This window comes from Strigops habroptila, chromosome 7, assembly GCF_004027225.2.
Source record: "Strigops habroptila isolate Jane chromosome 7, bStrHab1.2.pri, whole genome shotgun sequence".
Lineage (NCBI taxonomy): Eukaryota > Metazoa > Chordata > Aves > Psittaciformes > Psittacidae > Strigops > Strigops habroptila.
In genome coordinates this window covers 53,341,056-53,361,421 of record NC_044283.2, presented here as the reverse complement: position 1 = coordinate 53,361,421, position 20,366 = coordinate 53,341,056, and the positions used below count along the sequence as shown (strand labels likewise).

The 20,366-nt window shown below is 39.9% G+C and overlaps 1 protein-coding gene across 1 annotated transcript in view; it reads right to left on the bottom strand.

Moving 5' to 3' along the window:
- Positions 1-7,471: 7,471 nt before the first annotated feature.
- The window catches only part of ARHGEF38 (Rho guanine nucleotide exchange factor 38), a 36,346-nt gene continuing 23,451 nt past the window's right edge, over positions 7,472-20,366 (bottom strand). Inside the window, exons 6-14 of the mRNA XM_030492643.1 lie at positions 18,585-18,784; positions 17,935-18,068; positions 16,135-16,239; positions 14,837-14,959; positions 12,451-12,771; positions 10,678-10,818; positions 9,264-9,462; positions 8,828-9,087; positions 7,472-8,082 (exon numbers count right to left, since the gene is read on the bottom strand). Coding sequence (XP_030348503.1) covers positions 7,897-8,082; positions 8,828-9,087; positions 9,264-9,462; positions 10,678-10,818; positions 12,451-12,771; positions 14,837-14,959; positions 16,135-16,239; positions 17,935-18,068; positions 18,585-18,784 — 1,669 coding nt within the window. The 3' untranslated portion in view covers positions 7,472-7,896. The remainder of the gene's footprint in view (positions 8,083-8,827; positions 9,088-9,263; positions 9,463-10,677; positions 10,819-12,450; positions 12,772-14,836; positions 14,960-16,134; positions 16,240-17,934; positions 18,069-18,584; positions 18,785-20,366) is intronic.

The window sequence follows — 20,366 nt, the reverse complement described above, 5'->3', positions numbered from 1 at the left end:
GTTTTCAAGCTTTCTTAATCTGTAGAGTTCACACTGTCTCATTGAATATGGATGGAAAATAAGTGGTAGGCAGTACATATTTTAGTTAAAACCCAGTCCAACTGAACCACACTGTTTTGATGATGTGGGGGCTGGGGGGAATAAAGGAAAATTAAGGGAATTGTCTTAGGTTTCAGTAAATTAGCTTCCTTTCTGGCACACCTGAAACACAGAAGACTTTTCGATTACCTAAGTATTCCATGCTGTTAAGTATCGCTATCGTATTCACAAGCCTTGCATGTGTCAGAGTAGTATTGCCTGCCAACCTATTTAGGAAAATGAAGCCTCTAGTCTCTTAACTGTTCTAACACAGCCTGTATGATTATTATCTGAAATTACTGCTTTCTCATACAAGGAAGGAGCAAAGGCAGAAATCTCTTTAGTAGTTAGTGACAGCGTTGGTCACCGTTCAACACTTCAGATAGGTTAAAAACCCTTTTGTAGCCCTGTCAGCTAGTTTCTAAGGGGAGGTAGTTGTTTGTTGGCTTTTAAAAAATGTTTACTACAGAGTTTTGAAATCAGTTGGAAAACCTTTTCCAGCAATTTCTGCAGAAGACAGTAAATATATACGAGTGCATGTCTTCATTCATGATACTTAAAGTAGCAAATGGATTTTGTATATTCTAAAAGTTCAGTTTCTTTTCCCTTCCCCTCAGTGCTTTCCATTTTAGAGGGGACACTCTGCTCATGCATGCTTTCCCAAATCTTCTGGAAGACCCTGTATTTGAATTTACTATCAAGTGTTTGTTGTGGAACTTCTCTGAACTGGATGTTGGCATTGTATCTGTCAGGGTTTGTATATAGATGGGTTTAAGCCTGGGGAGAAGGGTTGGATTTCCAGATGCAATTTGGACAGAAGGACCAGGACATGTTAGAGACCTTAGTGTCTCAGTTCCAGGAGCAAATGAAGCAGATGCTGTGAGATTAGTGCAGGAGAGAAGCTGTGCCAAGGCAGAGTTGCATCCAGACATTGGTGGTGTCCAAGCTGACTTGTATCCTACCAGCATCTTGGGCCCTCTGCCTAACTGCTAATTATACTACAAACTTGAAAGGGGGATGGAAGAGGAATTTGTCTGAGAGAGCCAATGTCAGCTGGCTCCAAGATGGACCTGCCACTTTCCAAGGCTGAGCCCACCTCTGGGATAAAGTGTTTCAGAAGCGGAGAGGAGGAAAGAAAACTGCACTCCAGCACAACTGCAGCTGGAGAGAGGAGTGAGAACATATGAGAGGAACAGCTTTGCCCACACCAAGGTCAGTGCAGAAGGAGGGGAGGAGGTGCTGCAGGCACTGGAGCAGATTCCCCTGCAACCTGTGGTGCAGCCCATAGTGAGGCAGGCTGTGCCCCTGCAGCCCATGGATGTCCATAGTGGAGCAGATATACACCTGCAGCTTGGGGAATACCCCACGTCAGAGCAGGGGGATGCCCAAAGGAGGCCTGACCCCGTGGGAAACGTGCTGGAGCAGGCTCCTTGCAGGACGTGTGGCCCTGTGGAGAGAGGAACCTGCGCTGGGGCGGGTTTGGTGCAGGACTTGTGACCCCACAGGGGACCCACGCTGGAGGAGTCTGTTCCTGCAGGATTGCACCCTGTGGAAGGGACCCATGCTGGAGCAGTTCATGAAAAACTACAGCTCATGGGAAGGAACCCTGTTGGAGAAGTTGGTGGAGGACTATCTCCTGTGGGAGGGACCCCACACTGGAGCAGGGGAACAGTGTGAGGTGTCCTCCCCCTGAGGAGAAAGGAGCAGCAGGAACAACCTGATTAACTGACCACAACCCCCATTCCGTGTTCAGGAGTGGAGCCTGGGAAGAAGGGGGGGGGGAAGGTATTTTTAAGATTTGGATTTATTTCTCATTATCCAGTTCTGATTTGTTTGGTAATAATTTCCCCAAGTCAAGTCTGTTTTGCCCACGATGGTAATTGGTGAGTGATCTCTCCCTGTCTTTGTCTTGACCCACGAGCCTTCCCTCTTATTTTCTCCCCTCCCTGTCCAGCTGAGGTGGGGGTGTGGTAGGGTGGCTTTGGTAGGCACCTGCCATCCAGCCAAGGTCAACCCATGCAGATATTTGTAGGTAGGTAAAAGCTGCATCTTAGCCATCCTGTATTTTAAGTATGTGTAAAGCTGCTACACACAGCTGTTTCCCGTACCTCTTCTTCCATCTCCACAATTAAGATATAGTCTAAGGTTCCTTAAACATCCAAAGGAATAGTTTCATTTATTCAGGGTTGCTTTATCTACCTGGGGACTTCGCATACTTTTTCAACTATTATTTCCTGTGGAGGAAAAAAAGAAAGGCTTTGTCTCTGTAGTGCCTGCGGCTTCCAGGGTGATTTAAAAATAACAGCAGGAGGAGGAGGAATCCTGAACTTTTATTGCTTTTTGATCAGCCCATCCTTCTTCCTCTCTAGCATAGAAGGTTTTTAATGGTGGTGTAGTAGGAAAAGACACGGAAGCAGTTTTCATTAGCAAACAGAAGGCGTATTTTCTTACTAAATGTTAATCAGAAGAATTCTGCCTGCACTATGAATTAGAGCGTGAGGGCAGATTTTTTTAATGGCTAGAGTGCTCCTATGTAAAGTGTACACTCTAGCAGTAAAACCTGCTCCCACAGGAAGGGTGAAGGTGCTAGTTGTCTCTTTCTTGCCTCTGAATATACATGCAGTTTTGCTTGTGAGAGCGCAGGGGCTTAATCTGAACTGTGCAGATTACTTTAGGTACATGTATGAGTTAAACAAAGGCAGAAAAAAAAGATCTTTGTTTCATAAATTGTGGTAGCTAGTGCTCTGAGACCTCATTCAAGTGTATTCTGACATTTCTACATCTATAACACTGACTGTAAGTTATCTTCTATTCACTTAGAATAAAATAACTTATGCTATAACTTTTATGTGTGTCTGTCTTGTCCCTTTAATAAGGCCAGTTCTAGCTGGTCTTGCTGATATGACTGTGTTAGCAAAATCTGCAATAGAGCTGCAGTTTTCTCGGAAAAAACTCTTCCGCTGTTAACTTTCCCAGCTTTGTAAATGAAATATAAAGTCTCCTGTTGGTATAAAAATGTCAGTTAGGATTGTGGTTCTTTGAAGTATTGTATCATGAAGGATTTATATCACAGACCTGGTCTTTTAAATCAAGTGTTTAGCTTAAGTACGTAAGATAGGCACTGCTGAAAAACAGAGTAGATTGAAAGGAACAGTTGCTTTCTGCTTTGAAGTTATAGTTAGGGTGGAATTAACAACTGTATTTTCAGGAAAGAAGTCTGTTCTACAGGATTGTTTGAATTTGCACATCAGATGATTGAGGAATCTAGTGTAGGGCAGAAAGCAGGAAAGCCCTTCTGCATTTTGAGAAACATACCTTGTATTTAGAAAAAAAACCCCAGAAAACAGTCCTGTGATTATCCTATCCCCAAACCAAATTGCTCTGTGATTTACTATAAAATATAGCTATGTGAGTTTCCTTACCCATTTTATAAATTGGTATGGTAATATTTAAACTTCCATTTAAGTACGTTTTTTCATTGATGCTCAAATTGTGGCACACTTAGTAAAGTGAAATGGTAGGTCACTGGTTCCATGAGTGCGCCTCCTGGCTGGACTAGGGGATGCTGGTGATGTCTGAGGCTAAGAGAAAAGATCTAGCTTTATGTTATTTTAGTAACACGAGCTTTTATTTGTTACAACTCATTAAGACCTCTGGCTGGACACAGCAGTAAATAATGGTCACGACCTCAGGAGCAGCTAGAAAAGATCAGAACTAAACTGACATTTGGAAACTTGAAGTGTATCTATCTTGAAACTTGCTCAGTATTTTGATAGTGTTTGATGAGTTCTAATAAATTGATAGATAAGCTGGGATGCGTACTAGAATGCAACTTTTTATCTCAAGAAACTGTCTATATTTCCTCTGCTAATTTTGCAGTGATGCTTTTTATAGTTCACAAGAGAAGGCAGATCTTGGATAGAATATAAAGCTCTTTGCTTCTGGAAAGTCTTGTTTAAAAAAAAAAGAAACATCTTTATAAAAATAGATTTTTATTATTACAATAATTTTAAAGAAGATTTTTTTCCCCTCTATTTTTGGACAAACAATATTGCAAGAGGAATTATCAGTAATAGATCTACAGACACAAGAATTATCATGGCTGTGTTTCCTATTGCTGGTGTTAGGTCTGCTTCGCGTATCCGCATTTTTACAAGCTATCATAAAATGACAGCAAAAGTACACTTTAGTGTCTGAAGGACATAATTTCTCAGTGAAGCTTCCTAAGATGAAAAGTCAGAAGGAATAATTCTTCAATCTGTTTTTGCTTTGAAAAAGTGAATCCTTACTTAAAGTTCACAAGCACCATCCAAGTAGATAGTGAAGCACACAGGTGGCATAGCCAGCGACACTGTGCTGTTCATCAGCTTGGACATTTTCTGGATTCTAGATTATCAATGGCAAAATATTCCCTGAATGGAGAAACACTTCAGTTTGAGTGGACCCAATCTAGATCCACACTACTTGGAAGTACAAGTACTTCCAAGATTGTACTTCTTCTTGTCACAATGGTTCAAGTAAGTAAAACACATATTTGAATAAATGCAAGATCGGTCCATTAAACTGCAGACTGTCCCTGCTTCAATCAAAATAAATCAGTTTTGAATAAATCAAAATAATTCATTAATCAGAATAAGAAAACTTGTAGAATACTGTAACATTCACTACATTAAAGAAACAGCTGCAAAAACATTGCGTATTCTTAGGAATTTCTGGAGCCCTTACATAGCTTAGTTTCTTATATTTGAAGCTCTACCTTAACAAAAATGTGTCTGAGCAAGTCTAATATGAATTGTTGCAAATCTCTGTAATACAGAAAGGCTTTAAATTCAAAGAACATCTCAATTTTTTGCAACTGTAGTTTGCATTCATCTGTTTTAAACAAAAATAAAAGTTTGCAACATATGCATAATATCAAATGATAACAGCTAAATCTTTGAATTTCTGAAATGAAGTAAACCAATCTACATGTGAACTCAGTAAAGTACTTTTTCTGGATCCCAACTTTTGAGGCTATAATAAAGTCATATAAATTATCCCACAATATGGGATAATTATGGGTCCTAACCATACACTGGGGTTTCATATGGCCTATTGGGAGTTCCCAAGTCCCACAAAAGTTCAATGAAATTTAGGTGGCCAGCTCCAGTTTATTTAATCCTTCATTCCTTGTTACTTCAGGATACCTTTTGGAGAGTAGCATCTGAGTACACTTTGAGACACCTTCACAGAGCCTGATTTTTCATAGGGAATATACCTCACACTCAAAATCAGAGCTCTCCCTATGACTCAAGCAGAGTTCTCAGAGTTAGACTTCAGGAATCTTGTTTTTCCAACTCTAACCCTTAATTAGTTTCACAGTATGAAATATATAACTTCATCATTGTGCTTACATGATGGCATTAAGCCTATTAAGTACAATTCAGTCATTTCTAAAACTGTTTCAAATATTGCAAAGTATAGATCATCTCCAAATAAAATGTTCTAAATTGTAAGACATACTGAAGTTTCTTGCGTGCACCTTTGCCATAATCTTAAAATACAAAAGCCAAAATAGAGCAAGCTCAGGAGGGGAGAGTCTTTCAGTTCACTCTTCCAAGCTGATACTCCCTCTCCAAAGCTTATTTTCTTCATCTAACTAAAGGAAAAGTATTCCTTAAAAAAAGCTACACCATTAATAAAATGATTTAGAACCTTTTTGCTTGCTATGGAAACAGCAAGATTTAAGTGCATGAAGTGATGTACAGTTAGGGAAAATAATGCATTATCTGTTACCACTGCTCATTGGATTGCAGGAGTTCACAGAGTTTCACATACCAGTTTCTGGATATCCATCTCAGAGAATGCAAAAAGTCTCTTTATCATATGATTTAACCCAACACAAATGTCAGGTTGTCATCTCTGTGATCCACTGCATTCACCTTCCGAGCAAGGTTGAGAACTTTCTTTCCCTTCTTAGGAAAATAACATGAAAATTTGGGACACTAAAGAAAATGAAACTAGGTTCATTAGTGTAGCAAAAGCTATTGTTTGTATTGACTGCCCTAGCTTTTCTCATCCTTTCTTTGCTGACAGGTAATTTCCCATCACATCTCAGTAAGGTTTTTGAATCATTTCATCTTCATGCCCTACACTTCAACTGTAGGAAGTAGAAACTTACACAAAAGCTTTAGAACAACTTAGAACAACACCCTTGATCAGAAAACACACACACACACCCCCCCTTCCTCCTCAATTTTAATAGTACTGTCATTTTAATGGTCAGTCAGTAATAAGCAGTTATGCAGCAATATAGAAAATACCTGACAGGAGTGTACCTTCAATCACACTATCTGCTGCAGGCGTAGTCACTTTTTTGTTTCTTTTTTGCGATGCTTAGCACAAGAAGTTTCTCACTTATCACAAGAGGACCTAGGCATGTCTGTGCTGAAATAAACTGTGATGAACACTCAGTTATTGATGGTAATAGCACTGAGATGTTGTTATATGACTAGTTGTTGTTATATCACTATTACGTCTAGTTCAAGTGTAGGGCACCAGCCTGACCCAAGGATTGCTGTAGTTGGTGAACCTAATGAAGTATGACTTGACATCCAGATCCTTCCTTGGGATTTTTTGTTTTCTATGCTCATTGAGGATGAAATGTGACCTATATTAACTTGTTAAAATAGCCTCGACCATTTTGAAGATACTTTAGCAAAATACAGGGCTTTTGATTCTGAATTCTGCAAACAGTGAATCAGCTCATGGATACATTCTTCACTGTTCAATCTAATGTCAGACACTTTGAGAATAATGATTTTCTTTTTTTTCTGGAAGAGACCTTTCAATGAATCTTAAGTCCTAGCTTGTTCACTAGACACTATGATCCCTGTATCTGACCTAAGGAATCAGATAGGCAGTATATATTCATTGAAAGGCACTGTTTGACTTTTTTTTAATCTAAATAAATTTCCCAAGTCTGATAACACATGTTTCAATTCACTACTTGCTATAAAGCAGTTAGTGTGGAGACATATGTGGAATTTCAAACCTGAGGCACTTCCATATTGTTGCAAACTGCTTCCTACCATATGAAGTAGTTGTGTAATTCTTTTGAAAATTATAACATCTGTTTCACAGTACCTGTTTCTTGTGCCCCCTCTTTCTCTGTCCCCATTTCCATATTTAACTAAATATACTTTCTGCCCTGGGACCAGCCACTGCTACCACCGTATTTCGTATGTTTTAAGTTGAAATGTTTCGTGCAAAAATAAAGCCCTTTTTCTTTTCCCACTCCAATAATTTTCACTGAGAAAAAGGTTCATTACAAAAGTGGCTGAGGATAAAAACAGACAATCAAAAAGCATGAGATTTAAGAAGTGTCTATGTTCATTGATATAGCAGTTCAGGAACAATTAATCCTGAACTACAGCATCCCTCAAGACTGAATTTGTCCTTTTTCAAGGTTAATTCTCTTCATCTTGAATATTATTTGTTAAATATCATGGAAGAAAAACATAATTTTAGCTGTGATTTGTACTTGCAGGTTGACTCTTGACATAGGATGTTTTGACAAAAGAGAAAATTATGGGGTAATACAAAAGCAACTTCTTCGGGATGTTAATCAGAATCAGTCTTCCTGTGAAGTGTTTCCTCCCTCAGGTCTTGACAAGGTGATGGGTTTTGGAGGATGGAGGTTCTCAATATCACCTGTGTGCTGTACCAGATACTATGGCTTCTGTCAATCACTTGTGAGTTTGTCTTGCTTGCTGCAAACCATGATAGATGATTACTCTGTCTACTCCAGGGAAACTGGCTTAATGGGCCTTTCTGTTCCTAAGCGTATGTCATCTTCCCAAGATAATTAGATGGTACATACCCTTTATGACCTTTTGCTTCTGCTAGCCACCATTCTTTATTGCCACTCAGGTCAGAAAACCGAAGTATCCTAACCTTCTGGTACTCCTGAAGACTGAGTTCCTGATCATTTCTTGCTTGAAATGCATAAACAGCATAGAAAGTCTGAAAAAGGAAAGCCACAAAAACCAAAATCTGAATTCAGAAATGTAGCCACATCTTACTTTGTCATTGTGTATTAGTATGAATTCTGTATGCAGAAAATGTGTAATAATGTATATGAACCAGTACAGAACTATGTGGTCTGCAATCGCTAGACAGGCTACAATGAACAGGGCCAAAATCAAAAGTAAAATTGAAGGATCTGAGGAATTCTGCATGGGGAGGAACAAACCAAGCTCCGAGACCTCATCACATTGCTACACTTGTCAGCTCACACCAGGTGGCTGTTTCTGTTACACCAAGCAGCCTTGGACTGGATGGAGAATTTTCCAGCAAGGTTTTGTCAGGGATAGCCACCTTTCCTAAAGCTCCTGTACTCAAATGTGGCACCCACCTAACTTCTGTGCCTTGCTGATCAGCATTGCCACAGCTTTCTTGTCAATAGTAAGTGGAAAAATCCCCCAAACTGAGCTATTTTGCAGGTTCCTGCTCCATATGAGAACCTTGAGGTGTTGGACATGAGGTGGGGTGTGTATTCTGTGAACAAGGACTGCGATTCATGGTTTAACTGATTAGCTTTTCCTACCCCATAACTATTTAAGAAAGGCAAAGAACAGAGGATAATTAATTCCCATGTCATACTGACAGATTAGTGCCAGTTTTTCTGGTGTAAAAGGAAAACATTTGAATTATAATTCTAGATTTGAACCAGGAACAAGAAGACAGGCACAGTGTGTACCATACATACATGCTGATCATCCATATCCTGAAAAGCATCAGTCTCTGTGCCATTAATTGTGGGAGTTTCGCAGAATCGAAGAGATGAAGTGCTGTCACTCTTCTCGTGCCCCAGACTTCTTGGGCTGTTGTCAGTAGAGGGCCGCGAAGAGACAAAGAGGCTGATATTATCAAAATCATCATCACCAAAGCTGTTTTCTGCCATGTCCTTCTGCACTTTGGCTGGATTGTAAGGCCTCAGGAAGGAGGAATACACATACCCTTTAAGGACTAGACACCAGAATGAAAAGAGAGAAAATAAGAAAACAGCAAAATACTGCTAAAAACATTTCAAAACCAACCATTTTATGCAGCTGTCAGTATGACAGAGGCAAACAGATGGGGCCAGAATGAAATCAATATCCCAAAGGGAAGCTGTTATTGGGATGTTTGTGCAGAGAACTTACTTCCTGTGTCAACAAGCCATCTGCTCGTACTTCCGAAGGGGTCCTTTTGCTCCACAACAGCCACCAGTTCTCCTTCATGTAAATCAATATCAAATTCCTGGGTGGCATTGCACTTGCGCTTAGCTTGGTATAGCAGTTCTGTGCTGTATGTAGACAACAGCTTGGACCTGTGGCCTTCTGTTTGACGTGGTGATTCGAGCTGAAAAGCAAAGAAAATTATTCACTGGGAATAATGCTGATGCCATTTCTAGAGCAACACAGGTGCATAAAAAACCGTGTTTGCTGCGTGTGGCAACTGACCCTACATTTTTATACACAAATCAAGGAGTTACTTATACAGCTATATGTAACTGAATCTCCTTTGCATATGTAGCAATGACCTGTGGAACTGCTATATTAATGTGTGAGCAATAAAGGGCAGATTTTAAAGAAATGTAAGAATTTCACTTATTAAAGACCTCTTAGTCTGTCCTGTGCTCTCAAAGAGCTGGTGTTCTGTATGTGAACTGTCACTTGCTTCATTGTTTTCCTGTAGCAATGATCTTGTAATATATGTAAAATATACCCATCAAATACCTATGTAATAATAGCACCAAAAAACCATAATGCAGAAATCAGCTGAGGTGTGCTAAGGTAACATAACAATTTGCATGATAAAGCATTAGGCAAAAAAATCAGTAGTACCCAAACAGTCTGCTTTTTGTGTGAAATTACCTCGCTAAATAAGAGCAAGGTGCTATTAACTGCTGGTAGCATATTCACTCAGGTTTTGGTTAGAGGGGAGGGATGGAGGTGCACATCAATGTGATCTTCATGCACCACGGAAGCAAGAGCACATGTGCCTTACTGATGCTAAAAGGAATCCTACAGCTTCCTCAGCTTCTCCCATAAATCAGCGCTTGAGCTTTTATTTTACTGCAAACTAGACTCCTAAAAGCTCTGGAAATGTCTGGTAAGACTGGGAACTAGGGGGACACAGACTTCCAGGTGGATTTTCTGAATCTTCTGCTGTGGGGGTGTATGTGTGTGCATATGTGTGTAAACGCCAGTGCACATAACCACAACTGAGGATGAGGAAAAAAAATGTTCTGAATCTGAAGACCAAGATGCCCTGTAAGAGTATTTAATAAAAGAAGTAATCAAAGTTTACCTATGTAACCTTAGATTTAACATGTGCTTGAAGACCTAAGGGTAATCAGAGATAATATCAAGTGGGTTTTGAAGGTAATAACATGAAAATAGAGGAAAGATCTTCAGAAGTTACCTGTCAATGGAACAGCTTCATTCCAACAACCTGATTCAGAGTCCCAGTGAAATCACAAAGCCCAAACTTCTAGGTGGCATAAAGATGGATTTGTTTCAAAAGTGACTGAAAGAGGATGTGTCATACACAATTTGGATGTAGGGTACTCACTGGAGAAGAGACAGGTTTCTTTTTTTCCAAGCTCAATTTTCTCTCAATAAAGGTTGCACTGTTGTTTTCTTTTACAAAATTCAGCTTGTGAACCTCTTCCATCAACTGATTCTGCACTTCACAGATGCTTGTGGAAGACAGCTGCAAACACAAAGGTGGGTTAGATCTCACAAACAGAATGGTAAGGAGATTTGAGAGAGCAGATTTGGTTTAATGGGCTGAATGCTAGGAGTCAGGAAATCTAACAAGTTGCTTCTATTTTCTGCAGAGACCATGGTGTGCTAGGTACAAGATGGAAAGAAAAAAAGGTCATTATTGGATTTAAAAGACATACTAATTTAAGTTAAATCATTAAAAAATATTCTAAACAGTGATGAAAAAGAACAGCCTTGCTTTTATGCTGCTGAGCCACCTGCTTTCAGATGCAAATGTGCATCTCAGCAGCCATCAGGAGTGGCCGATGTGCTGTAAGGCTTGGAGTAGCTTACATCACAGCTGTGTGTTTGTGCAACTGGAAGCTGCCACCAGGCTAAAAATCATGCAGAAAGCTGAAGCTCTGTCTGTGGCACTGGGTAAGTGCTTTTGGTCTGTGCCTAACCACAAATGTATTTGCTGATGTAAACAGAAAGAAGAAAAATAAGGTAATTTTGTAGGTGGAGCCTCACAGAAAACAATGCTCGATACAACAGCTTTCAAAATACGAAACAGTCAAATTACAGGGATGCAATTTCTTCGTGCGGGAAAAGCCTTCATTTTCGCATTAAACAGCGCAGCTCTATGTTTTGATCCTGACCTTGCTTGCTTAATTTTTCAGCTGCCCCTGACTATAATGTGCTGTGTTCAAGGCTGATGGAAAGGAATACTCCAGAATTGCCTCACTACAATGTGTTTCCTATATAGAGTCTTGCTCTGGTTCAGGTGAGTGGATGTGGATGTGTGGAAGGCATTGTTGCAGCTGCATTTCTCCAGGGGTTCAAGTCTTCTAGGAAAAAGTACCACAAAACTGAAACACTGTATGACTTTCACACAAATTAAGAATAATTTTTCAGCATCATTCTTCACGAAATTATCATTATGATCTTCAAGGTCTTTTCGAAATTAGTTGATTCTACGATTCTATGACAGTGCCCAGAAAGGGTAGTGTGGGCTGGAGGAACAACTAATGCCCTTCTGTGCAGCTCACACAGGCGTCTTTAATACCTTTGGCTACGTAACTGAAATGATTTGAACTTTCTAAAAATGCCAGCATAGACAAACCTATTCCTTACTGCCTAGAGATTTCTGCAGTATATTGGGTTTAAAAGCAACTTGCTTTTCATAGAAATTACTTAATCAGATCTCCTAACTTGTTTCTCTTTTGCAGTCATCTGTGACTCTGCAGGTCTGGCAGCAACAGGAGTGTTTATGTACTTTCTTAGAATTTCTCTTCCTGTGTTTTCTGGGCTACTCAGGGTAGGTGCTAAGAAATAGAGACTAAAATGCTAGCATCTGCCTCATTTTTTGCCTTACTGTAATGTTCTTGCCATTACTATCACTGTAACAGCTGTAACAGCTGCATTTGGATCACTCTCGATGAAAAGTCCAAGCCTGACAAAACTTAAGCTCGGAACTTAACCTCTGCTGAGTTTTCAAGGGGAAAAAACCCAAACCTATTCTCAGCAGAACAAACAAAATCAGTGTAGTTTGTAGGCATGTGTCCTACATAACTCTAGCCAAATTATACAGAAAGAAAAAAGATGAAGGTAGAGCTACATCTGTTTCTAAGGTACTTACTGGAACAGGCACCACCATAGCAGAATTTGATTGAAGTGCTGCAGACATGATATTCCTGAGGAGGGTAATGAAGCAATACAGGCAGTTCAACACAATCTTTTTAGCTGCTCTGTTAAATACCTGAAGTTCTTCCACTAACTGGGCATTAAGAGCCTCATAGTCTTTCTTTGCCAGTTCCAGCTCTTCTCCTGTTGACCTCTGAAGGTAGCTGTTGTAGTCCAACAACTTGTCATAGCGCTTTTGGATGAGCTTTTGTGGGCCTGAAAACAAGGCTCGCAGTGTTGAGAGAGGAGTCAAAACAAGCTTGTCCAGCTGAGCCATCTGGAAAGATATAAAACAGATCTACTTGTTACTTTATTCATACAGTCCTTCAGACCCAGTAATAGGTTAAGCCTGATGGTAGCCTATCAAGCAACCTGTTAATTACTCTTCACAAAACACTGCTGTTAGAGGCAGCTTCAAGCAGCATCTAGCATGAGTTAGAATCTTCTTCATAACACTGCAAAGGAGAGGTAACAGTTTTGTAGTTTAAAATGTCTGGTAATAGTAGTGGTCCCCTGGAGCATGCAGCCTGCAGTGTGGCCCTCATTGTGTTACCGCTGAGGAAAAACTGGGCAAGGATAAGTGAAGTGGTCCAATAGAAGTGGGATTTCTGTATCTGGAAGGCCCATGCCATTATACAGTCTAGAGGCAATGGAGTCTTGCTAAATGGCAGTCTTGCAGTCTTGAATGCTATCAAAGCTTTTATTTTTATTCCTTTTTTTTTTTGGGGTTTTTTTTCTGGAAACAGCTGTAACTCAATTCCTGTTTAAGCAAACACAAACAATCACTTGATTTGATTAAATTATGTTATGCTTGTTGGTTTTATCTCTAGTAATCAACAAAATTAGACACCTGGTAAAAAAACGAAGTCTCAGACTTTTCCATTAGTCTCTAATTGTCTCAAGGGATTAATATTGCATGAAATAAAATTTATTTTTGTAAGTCGCTTGTTCAAATACTGTACAAGCTTGTAGTGAGTAAAACTCATCATCGTATTAAAGCTCTTGCACATTCCGTGTGAATTAAGCTGTTGAGTTGCATGTGAGAATAAAAGAGCATCTGTCCCTCTACCCTCCATATCACAGCACAGTTGAGGACGGATCCATTTTGGCACCAGAATTGCTCTCCCAAGGCCAAGATGATGTATACTGGCTACATAGTTCCTTTATTTCCACCTGAAAAACTGGGCTGTGTTTAGCAAATTTTTGATCGATGCATTAAGAAACCTCTTTTTCCAGAGTGCTGATTTCTGGAAGAGAAGAGGCTATTGTGGATTTCTGCCCTAAAATTTTCACTAAAATATAATGAGAGAGGCAGGTATTCATTATTGACAAATGCACAAAGGAAAAAACGTGGAATTGCCCCTGCTTTTCTTTGATGTTTCTGAATATGGGGACATCATCCATACTGGACACACTCACCACTGCAATGATAGAGGGGTACTACTCTGCACTTTATGCTCTCATTCATTGTAAAGATATTGAAAATATCTTTCTGATTGTTGTGATTATTTTTTGAGATTCCTTTTAAACGTGGGAACTTCAGAGGAAAGGAAATACAACATCTTACTTCCCTGTCATTATCTGGGAGGATGTGGTCTGTCAAAGATCCTTCAGTTTCTTGGCAGACTCCGTTTTCAGTATTTTAGAAAGGATTGAATGGTTACTTTTTACTCTGCAAAAACCTAGGAAAGTATAAGAAAATCTTCATCTCTGAATTTTTCCAGCTTGAGCAGCTGCCCCATATTGAAGAGACCTTTTAGTCTATCTTAGTAGAGGCAGGCATTAGAGTTCATTGGACCCTGAAAGCAATGACTAGTTGAAAAACTATTACTTTTTTTTTTTTTTAATTGCTTTTTAATTCCTATGGGCTATATTCAGATTTTTCATGGTTTTCCTACATGAAGGATAGCAACTTACTTAAAAATGTAATAAAGCTGAGATTTGCACAGATCTATGATTTCAGGAGCATGGTCATGAGCACAACAAAGATCACAAAAGTCAATCTAAAACTGCAAGTGTTGCTAACAAAAGTAGCAAAGCAAAGATCTGCTGCTCTTGTCTGAAGCTCAGGTGAAACATGCAAATTTAGCACGAAGATTTTAGTTTAAACTCAGGAATTTAGCTTCATAAGTTTTCTTCAGCTCTTCAAGGGAAAAACCAGTGCACTGAATTTTATCTCGTTTCTTACAGAAACTCCGACAAAAAAAAAAAAAAATCACTCATCTTTTCCAAAGGATTCCTGAAGTTTTTTGCTCTTTTCTGTCCTAGTCTTCTTTACACAGACCACCTGTTTTCTCACACATACGGATAGCTGTGTAATGCTGGACATTGCATAAACTTACCAGATCTTCACAGAGATTTGCAGTGTTGTTCCTTGTTTTCAAACAGTTGTTGACTTCGTCATCTTTGTCTTGCAAGATTTCCTGAAGACCAGTTATATTCTGTGCAGCCAGATGTATAGAATCCTAATCAAGAAGATAGTAGGAAGATGAAACTGTGTTATGATCTTAGTATACTGCATTCACTCATGCAAATGCTGCAATAATACTGATGGAATCAGAAATATTTTCCATCTCTGACACCTGTGCAGTTGCTGTGGAGTTTCCAGCCATTGTGGAATTGTTTACTGTGATAATATTTTCCTGTGTTTTGTCTATTTTCAGTGTAAACTATTTAAAAATCAAGTTGTTAATGTTCAACTGAAAAAATTATGCCCCAACCTCATAAGTGTCCCACTGGAATTTAGCTACTCCTCAGAAAGAAGCCAGGTCAAGACCATGCACCCTCAAAGCCCTCTTTTGGAGGACTAAGGACTATGGTGGTGTATTTCACTTACTCTGAATTTTAATCTTAATGAAGTATGCACCTGTTTGAATAAGGAACTGCCAACGCAGTTCAAGGCAACAACCTTTATTGGCTGAGCTCACTGGCCTTCCCCTGGTTTGCTGAACCAAACAATGTGCATTTGCTATAAGCTCTGGCCAGCTGGCTATTGATCTTACCTATCTCTCAAGCAACCTGCGTGTCCAGTTTGGGCACACTTACACTTTGAAAGGCCTTATGCCATCTACAAAGTTGGTAAGTTGTCCGTGAGAGGGGAAATGTTGCTAAATTACAAGCCAAGCCACATTCTTGGAGAGGATAAAAGCAGAGACTTTTACTGGGCTTGAGCATTCTGTACATCTAATGCTAGTCCTCAACACAACCTAGCAACAGTATAAAAGACGGAGGCCTCACAGCTAAAACATGTATTTTAGGACATTTTAGTTCATGTGGCTGCAACTCAGTTCCTCCATTTTTAACAAGAAGCAGTTGGTGCACCACTGCAGCAGATGTGCATGACCCATATGACAGCTTCACACAGTGATTGAAAGTCATAACTGTGCCACCAGACAGCACCTTCTTTTCTGCACTGCACCCATAGATCTCCATAAAGCCTGCTTTTCTAAGGGGAAAAATGAAGTGTGGGCTTCCAAACTTCTCTGCCATGGGCTCAGTAATGCAACAGCAGCACAGCTCATTTATTTAACATTGTGATGTAGATATGCCTGCTTATAAGTAATTTGGTGTTGCCTAACCAGTGTTAAACTGGTTATGGACATGGTTTGTGGCCACAGATTTCAAAAAGGCCTGTACCCACCTGTAGATGTTGTGAGAAGAGTGAAATGTTCTTCACACACAGTTTCACGGTCTTCTCTAAGCTTCGAAACAACTTTTCTTCCTTATTAAAAGTTTGATCTTTCACCTAAAATAGATGTTTGCACTGTTATTTTGGCAGCCCAAAAGAGCCTGGCTAATGAAAGAAACATCCAGAGCACTGCTGCAAAAATCCCAAACCCTCCCTGAACACCTCCCTTTGAAAACAGAATGATCGGCCCCTAATTCTTCCAAGCTCCAGTTTTAATCCAAGAAAAGCTGAAGGCACAGGGCAACATGACAGAGAATTTTATTTTTAATCCTTGTGGAAGCAGGGAGTTGCTTTATTAAAAGCACACCTACGTTTACTAATAAAACTCCTAAATTTCTGTATGTTATTGCTCCGTTTGAGGAAAGAATGGTGAAAATTGTTTCAGATATTTTTATGCCATGGAATTGCTTCCCTGGGTGCTTAAGTGATGGGGAGATTTCCCCCCGGCACGCTGTAGATGGAGCTGTTACCTCTAGAGCAACGAAACCTCAGCAGCTGGAAATAGGCTTGTACTTCTTTTTTATGCTAGCTGAAAAAAACCCTGAAAATACATTTATTTCTGCCTACCTTTTATTTGGGGAATTTGAGAAATCTCAAGTCTTGTTTTCAGTGGTCTTACTGTAAGGGTCACAGCGTGTTTCAGAGATGTGAATTGCGAACTCTCTTAGTCTAATTAAGCAGGACAGAGGGCTGAATATTTAACAGATGTATCCTGATTCCAAAATGATTCTCAAATGCTTTAAGCTTAATTAAAAACAAAACAAGCAAACAAACAAACAAAAAAACCCAAAACATAAACCAGAAGCTTCTCATAGGGGAAAAAAAAGAAAATAAAAAGAAAGAAAAATCACAAGCTCCTCTTAACTAAACTTAATTCTCTGGTTTTCTGTGATTTTGTAGCCTTGCTGGTGTCCCATTCTGAATACAAAAATTTCCACTGTACAAATCAATGAACAGAAAATATATATATGGGTAGTTTGCATCAGAGAAAGGGGGAAACCACCGATAAAAAACAAAACAGGAAAAAACAGCACGTCTTGTAAAGTCACATCTACAAAGGCAAGTGACCTTGTATCATCAGCGATCTCATGCAGTGAAGTGCACTGGATATCATTTTCAAGGTCAGTTGTAATTGATTTTCTTTGAGACTTAGATTTAATCTTTCCTGAAAATGTTTATCCTACTAGGTTTTGAATTACAATCTCGAAACTATGAAGGAGCATTTTATTTTCGGAAACCAGCACCCATCAGTCTTATCACAGGGTTCTGTGTCTCTGGTAGTTTTTGACGGTTCCATGTCCTTACACACAGAGAGGCAAATCGCATGGCCTTTCCTAGTCAGAAGTATTGCTCATCTTCTTTGGTGGGTTCAGAACCTGAATGTTACAATGTAGAGCAAGGTGGACTGAACACAATCTCAGCACCAACAATAACTATTGCCAGTCTATCCTGCAAATCATTGATCTCAGACTGAGCTTCACAAAACTACCAGTTACTTCCTCTCTGCTGAAGATCAGAAGTTTGAGAAACTCCGAGATAAAAAAGGAAAAGGTGGAGAACACATTACATTATTTTCTATTTCAATCACAAAGATCTTTCCTGTCTTCTGTGACAGTCAGAAAATGACTTTATAAATGATGCAGAAAAAAAGCAACACCACAAACTCCATTTCCAACATGTTTTTTAAAAATGCCCAGTGCAAAAGCAGAACTGAAGCTGTCCATGCAAATCTGCAGTTGGATGAGTAAGTACCTGAGGTTCTCCCCCCGTCAGTATTTTCAGGTGGCTCGTGACCCTCTTGGATTTCTTGCTAATGGAGTGGATATTCAGTCGGGAAAACTTTTCTTTAAGGGTTTCATCATCATCATTCCTCTTATACTTCAGCACTGCAGATAGAGAATTTCATGACACTAATAATCTGTATTCACAGGGCTTTTCACAGGGATAGGCGCACAAATACGAAACCATTTGAGAGCAGATATTTTGATGTCACCAACTGTAATCTTGTGTGAAAACGCTTGAGATGATGAAAACCCTGTTATCAGTGCTAGCCTTGGGAACAGTGAAGTTAGGGCTTCAACGTGGCAAGTCTGTAAGACATGTTGCTATTACAGCATCTTAATTATTACCAGTGTTTGCAACTGTATTCTGGACAATGAACATGGGTATAACATGAATTGTTTAATCATTTTCATATTTCTGAAGTTACCATGCAGATAACATAGCTGGCTGAGGACAAGTGACATTAAGGCATCTGTTACCTTCTTGAAACCCAGTGTATTACACAACTTCAGTAGCACCAGCCAAAACTGTTGTAGTGATATGACTGGAGTTGAAACCTCTCTTGTAATTGCCAGCCCAAACCTATAAAGACAGAAGAACTTAATGTGCCTTTTTCTTACCTAAATCTTTCCTCCTTTTAAGTTCATTGATGTTCACATTTATGTTTTTCATAGCAGAAAGGGCATCTTGTAGCACTTTATGGTCAGGGTGAGAAGCAGGAGTAGCATTCAAGAGTTCACAGAGTAACAAGGGGTATTTCATCACCCGTTGCACTGGTTTGATCATCAGGGATCCCATGTCCATTAGATTTGGCTTTCCTCTACAATTTATTAAAAAAAAAATTGACACATAAGGGGAAACTCCTTGAAGACAAAAACTTTTTATTATTTCTGTCGAGTCATTGAAGCCACTGCCTTTTATATCCTTCAGTTAACCTTTCAACTACAGAAAATATCAAAACCAGAGCAGTGCTTTGCACCAAGCCACAGTCACTTAAATGCCATTACTACTTCAGTAAAAAAAGAAGATATATCTGTCAGGGAACAGGGGTTGTTGTAAACAAAACCCTCCTCTCACCCCTTTAATAAGAAATACACACTAGATCTGAGTTTGCTGTATTTTCAGCAACCTACCAGACTATTGCTTAGACATTTCCTCTGAAACTGTCCCACTCAGTCTGAGGGGGTGTGTGGTACAACTTACACGCAACAACACCCAGGAAGGGTGGAAGAACAAATAACAGGAAGTTTGAGAAACACATCTGAGTGGAGTTACTACATCCTGGCCCCTCAGGGTTGAAATTGCAACATCTCCCTGCTGTGAGTAACTGGGATGCCCATTCATCCATTCTCATATCTTTATTGCAGCCTTTCGTTACTTAAAAGGGGCCTGTAAGAAATATGGGGAAAGACTTTTTAGCAGGGCCTGTTGCGACAGGATGAGGTGTAGTGGTTTTAAACTAAAAGAGGGGAGATTCAGGCTAGAGGTGAGCAAATTTTTTACAACGAGGGTGGTAAAACACTGGCACAGGTTGCCCACAGAGGTGGTGGATGCACCGCCCCTGGACGCATTCAGGCTGGATGTGGTTCTGGGCAACCTGATCTAGTCGAAGATGTCCCTGCTCATTGTAGGGGGGTTGGACTAGATGACCTTTCAAGGTCCCTACCAACCCAAACTATTCTATGATTATATGATCTCTTGACTCACCACAGTGACTCTTAAGCTTTACTGTCTTTTACCTGTGGTTTGGTTGCTGGTAGGTTATGTCTAATAATGCCTGGGCTTCCAAAAGGTACCAGATCTGGCCTGGGGAAACGCTGAACATACAGATGTTCATCCAGGCTTGATCCAACCTGCTGGAAGCCACTTACACAGACGCAAAGCAGGCAGCTGCCATGGGTGGTGGAAGGATGAGGGTAGGAAAGTCACAGCTTTCAGCATGGGCACAGGTCTGCAGCTCCAGGCTCAATCCCTGCTTGACATGTTCATTGTCTCACCTCATAACCAGGCAATGCTCTAGCACCAGTGCTGGCACAGACTACCTGTGACTCACAGACCTCCCCTTTGGCATGGAGCATCAGCTGTTGGTAACAGTGTGAAAGGCAGTAAAGCAGAGCAAGCTTTCCATTTGCAGGCCCAAAAAGGCTGCTTTGGAGGGGAAAAGGTTGTTTGGTGTTAACTATGCAAGAGTTAATGCTAGCAAAGAAGGATTTCTACATATGGAAAGATGGAATAACACAATGTAGTAGGAGAGTACAAAAACCAGGGAGCAGCCACTTGGTTTTGTGGGCTGACATCTATTGTTTTGTGCAGTAGAAAGAGTAAAAGAGAGAGGAGAAAAAAAAGCTTTCATTTCCACTTTTATAAGTATAAAAAGTACAAGAGCCAATCCTTACTGCTGA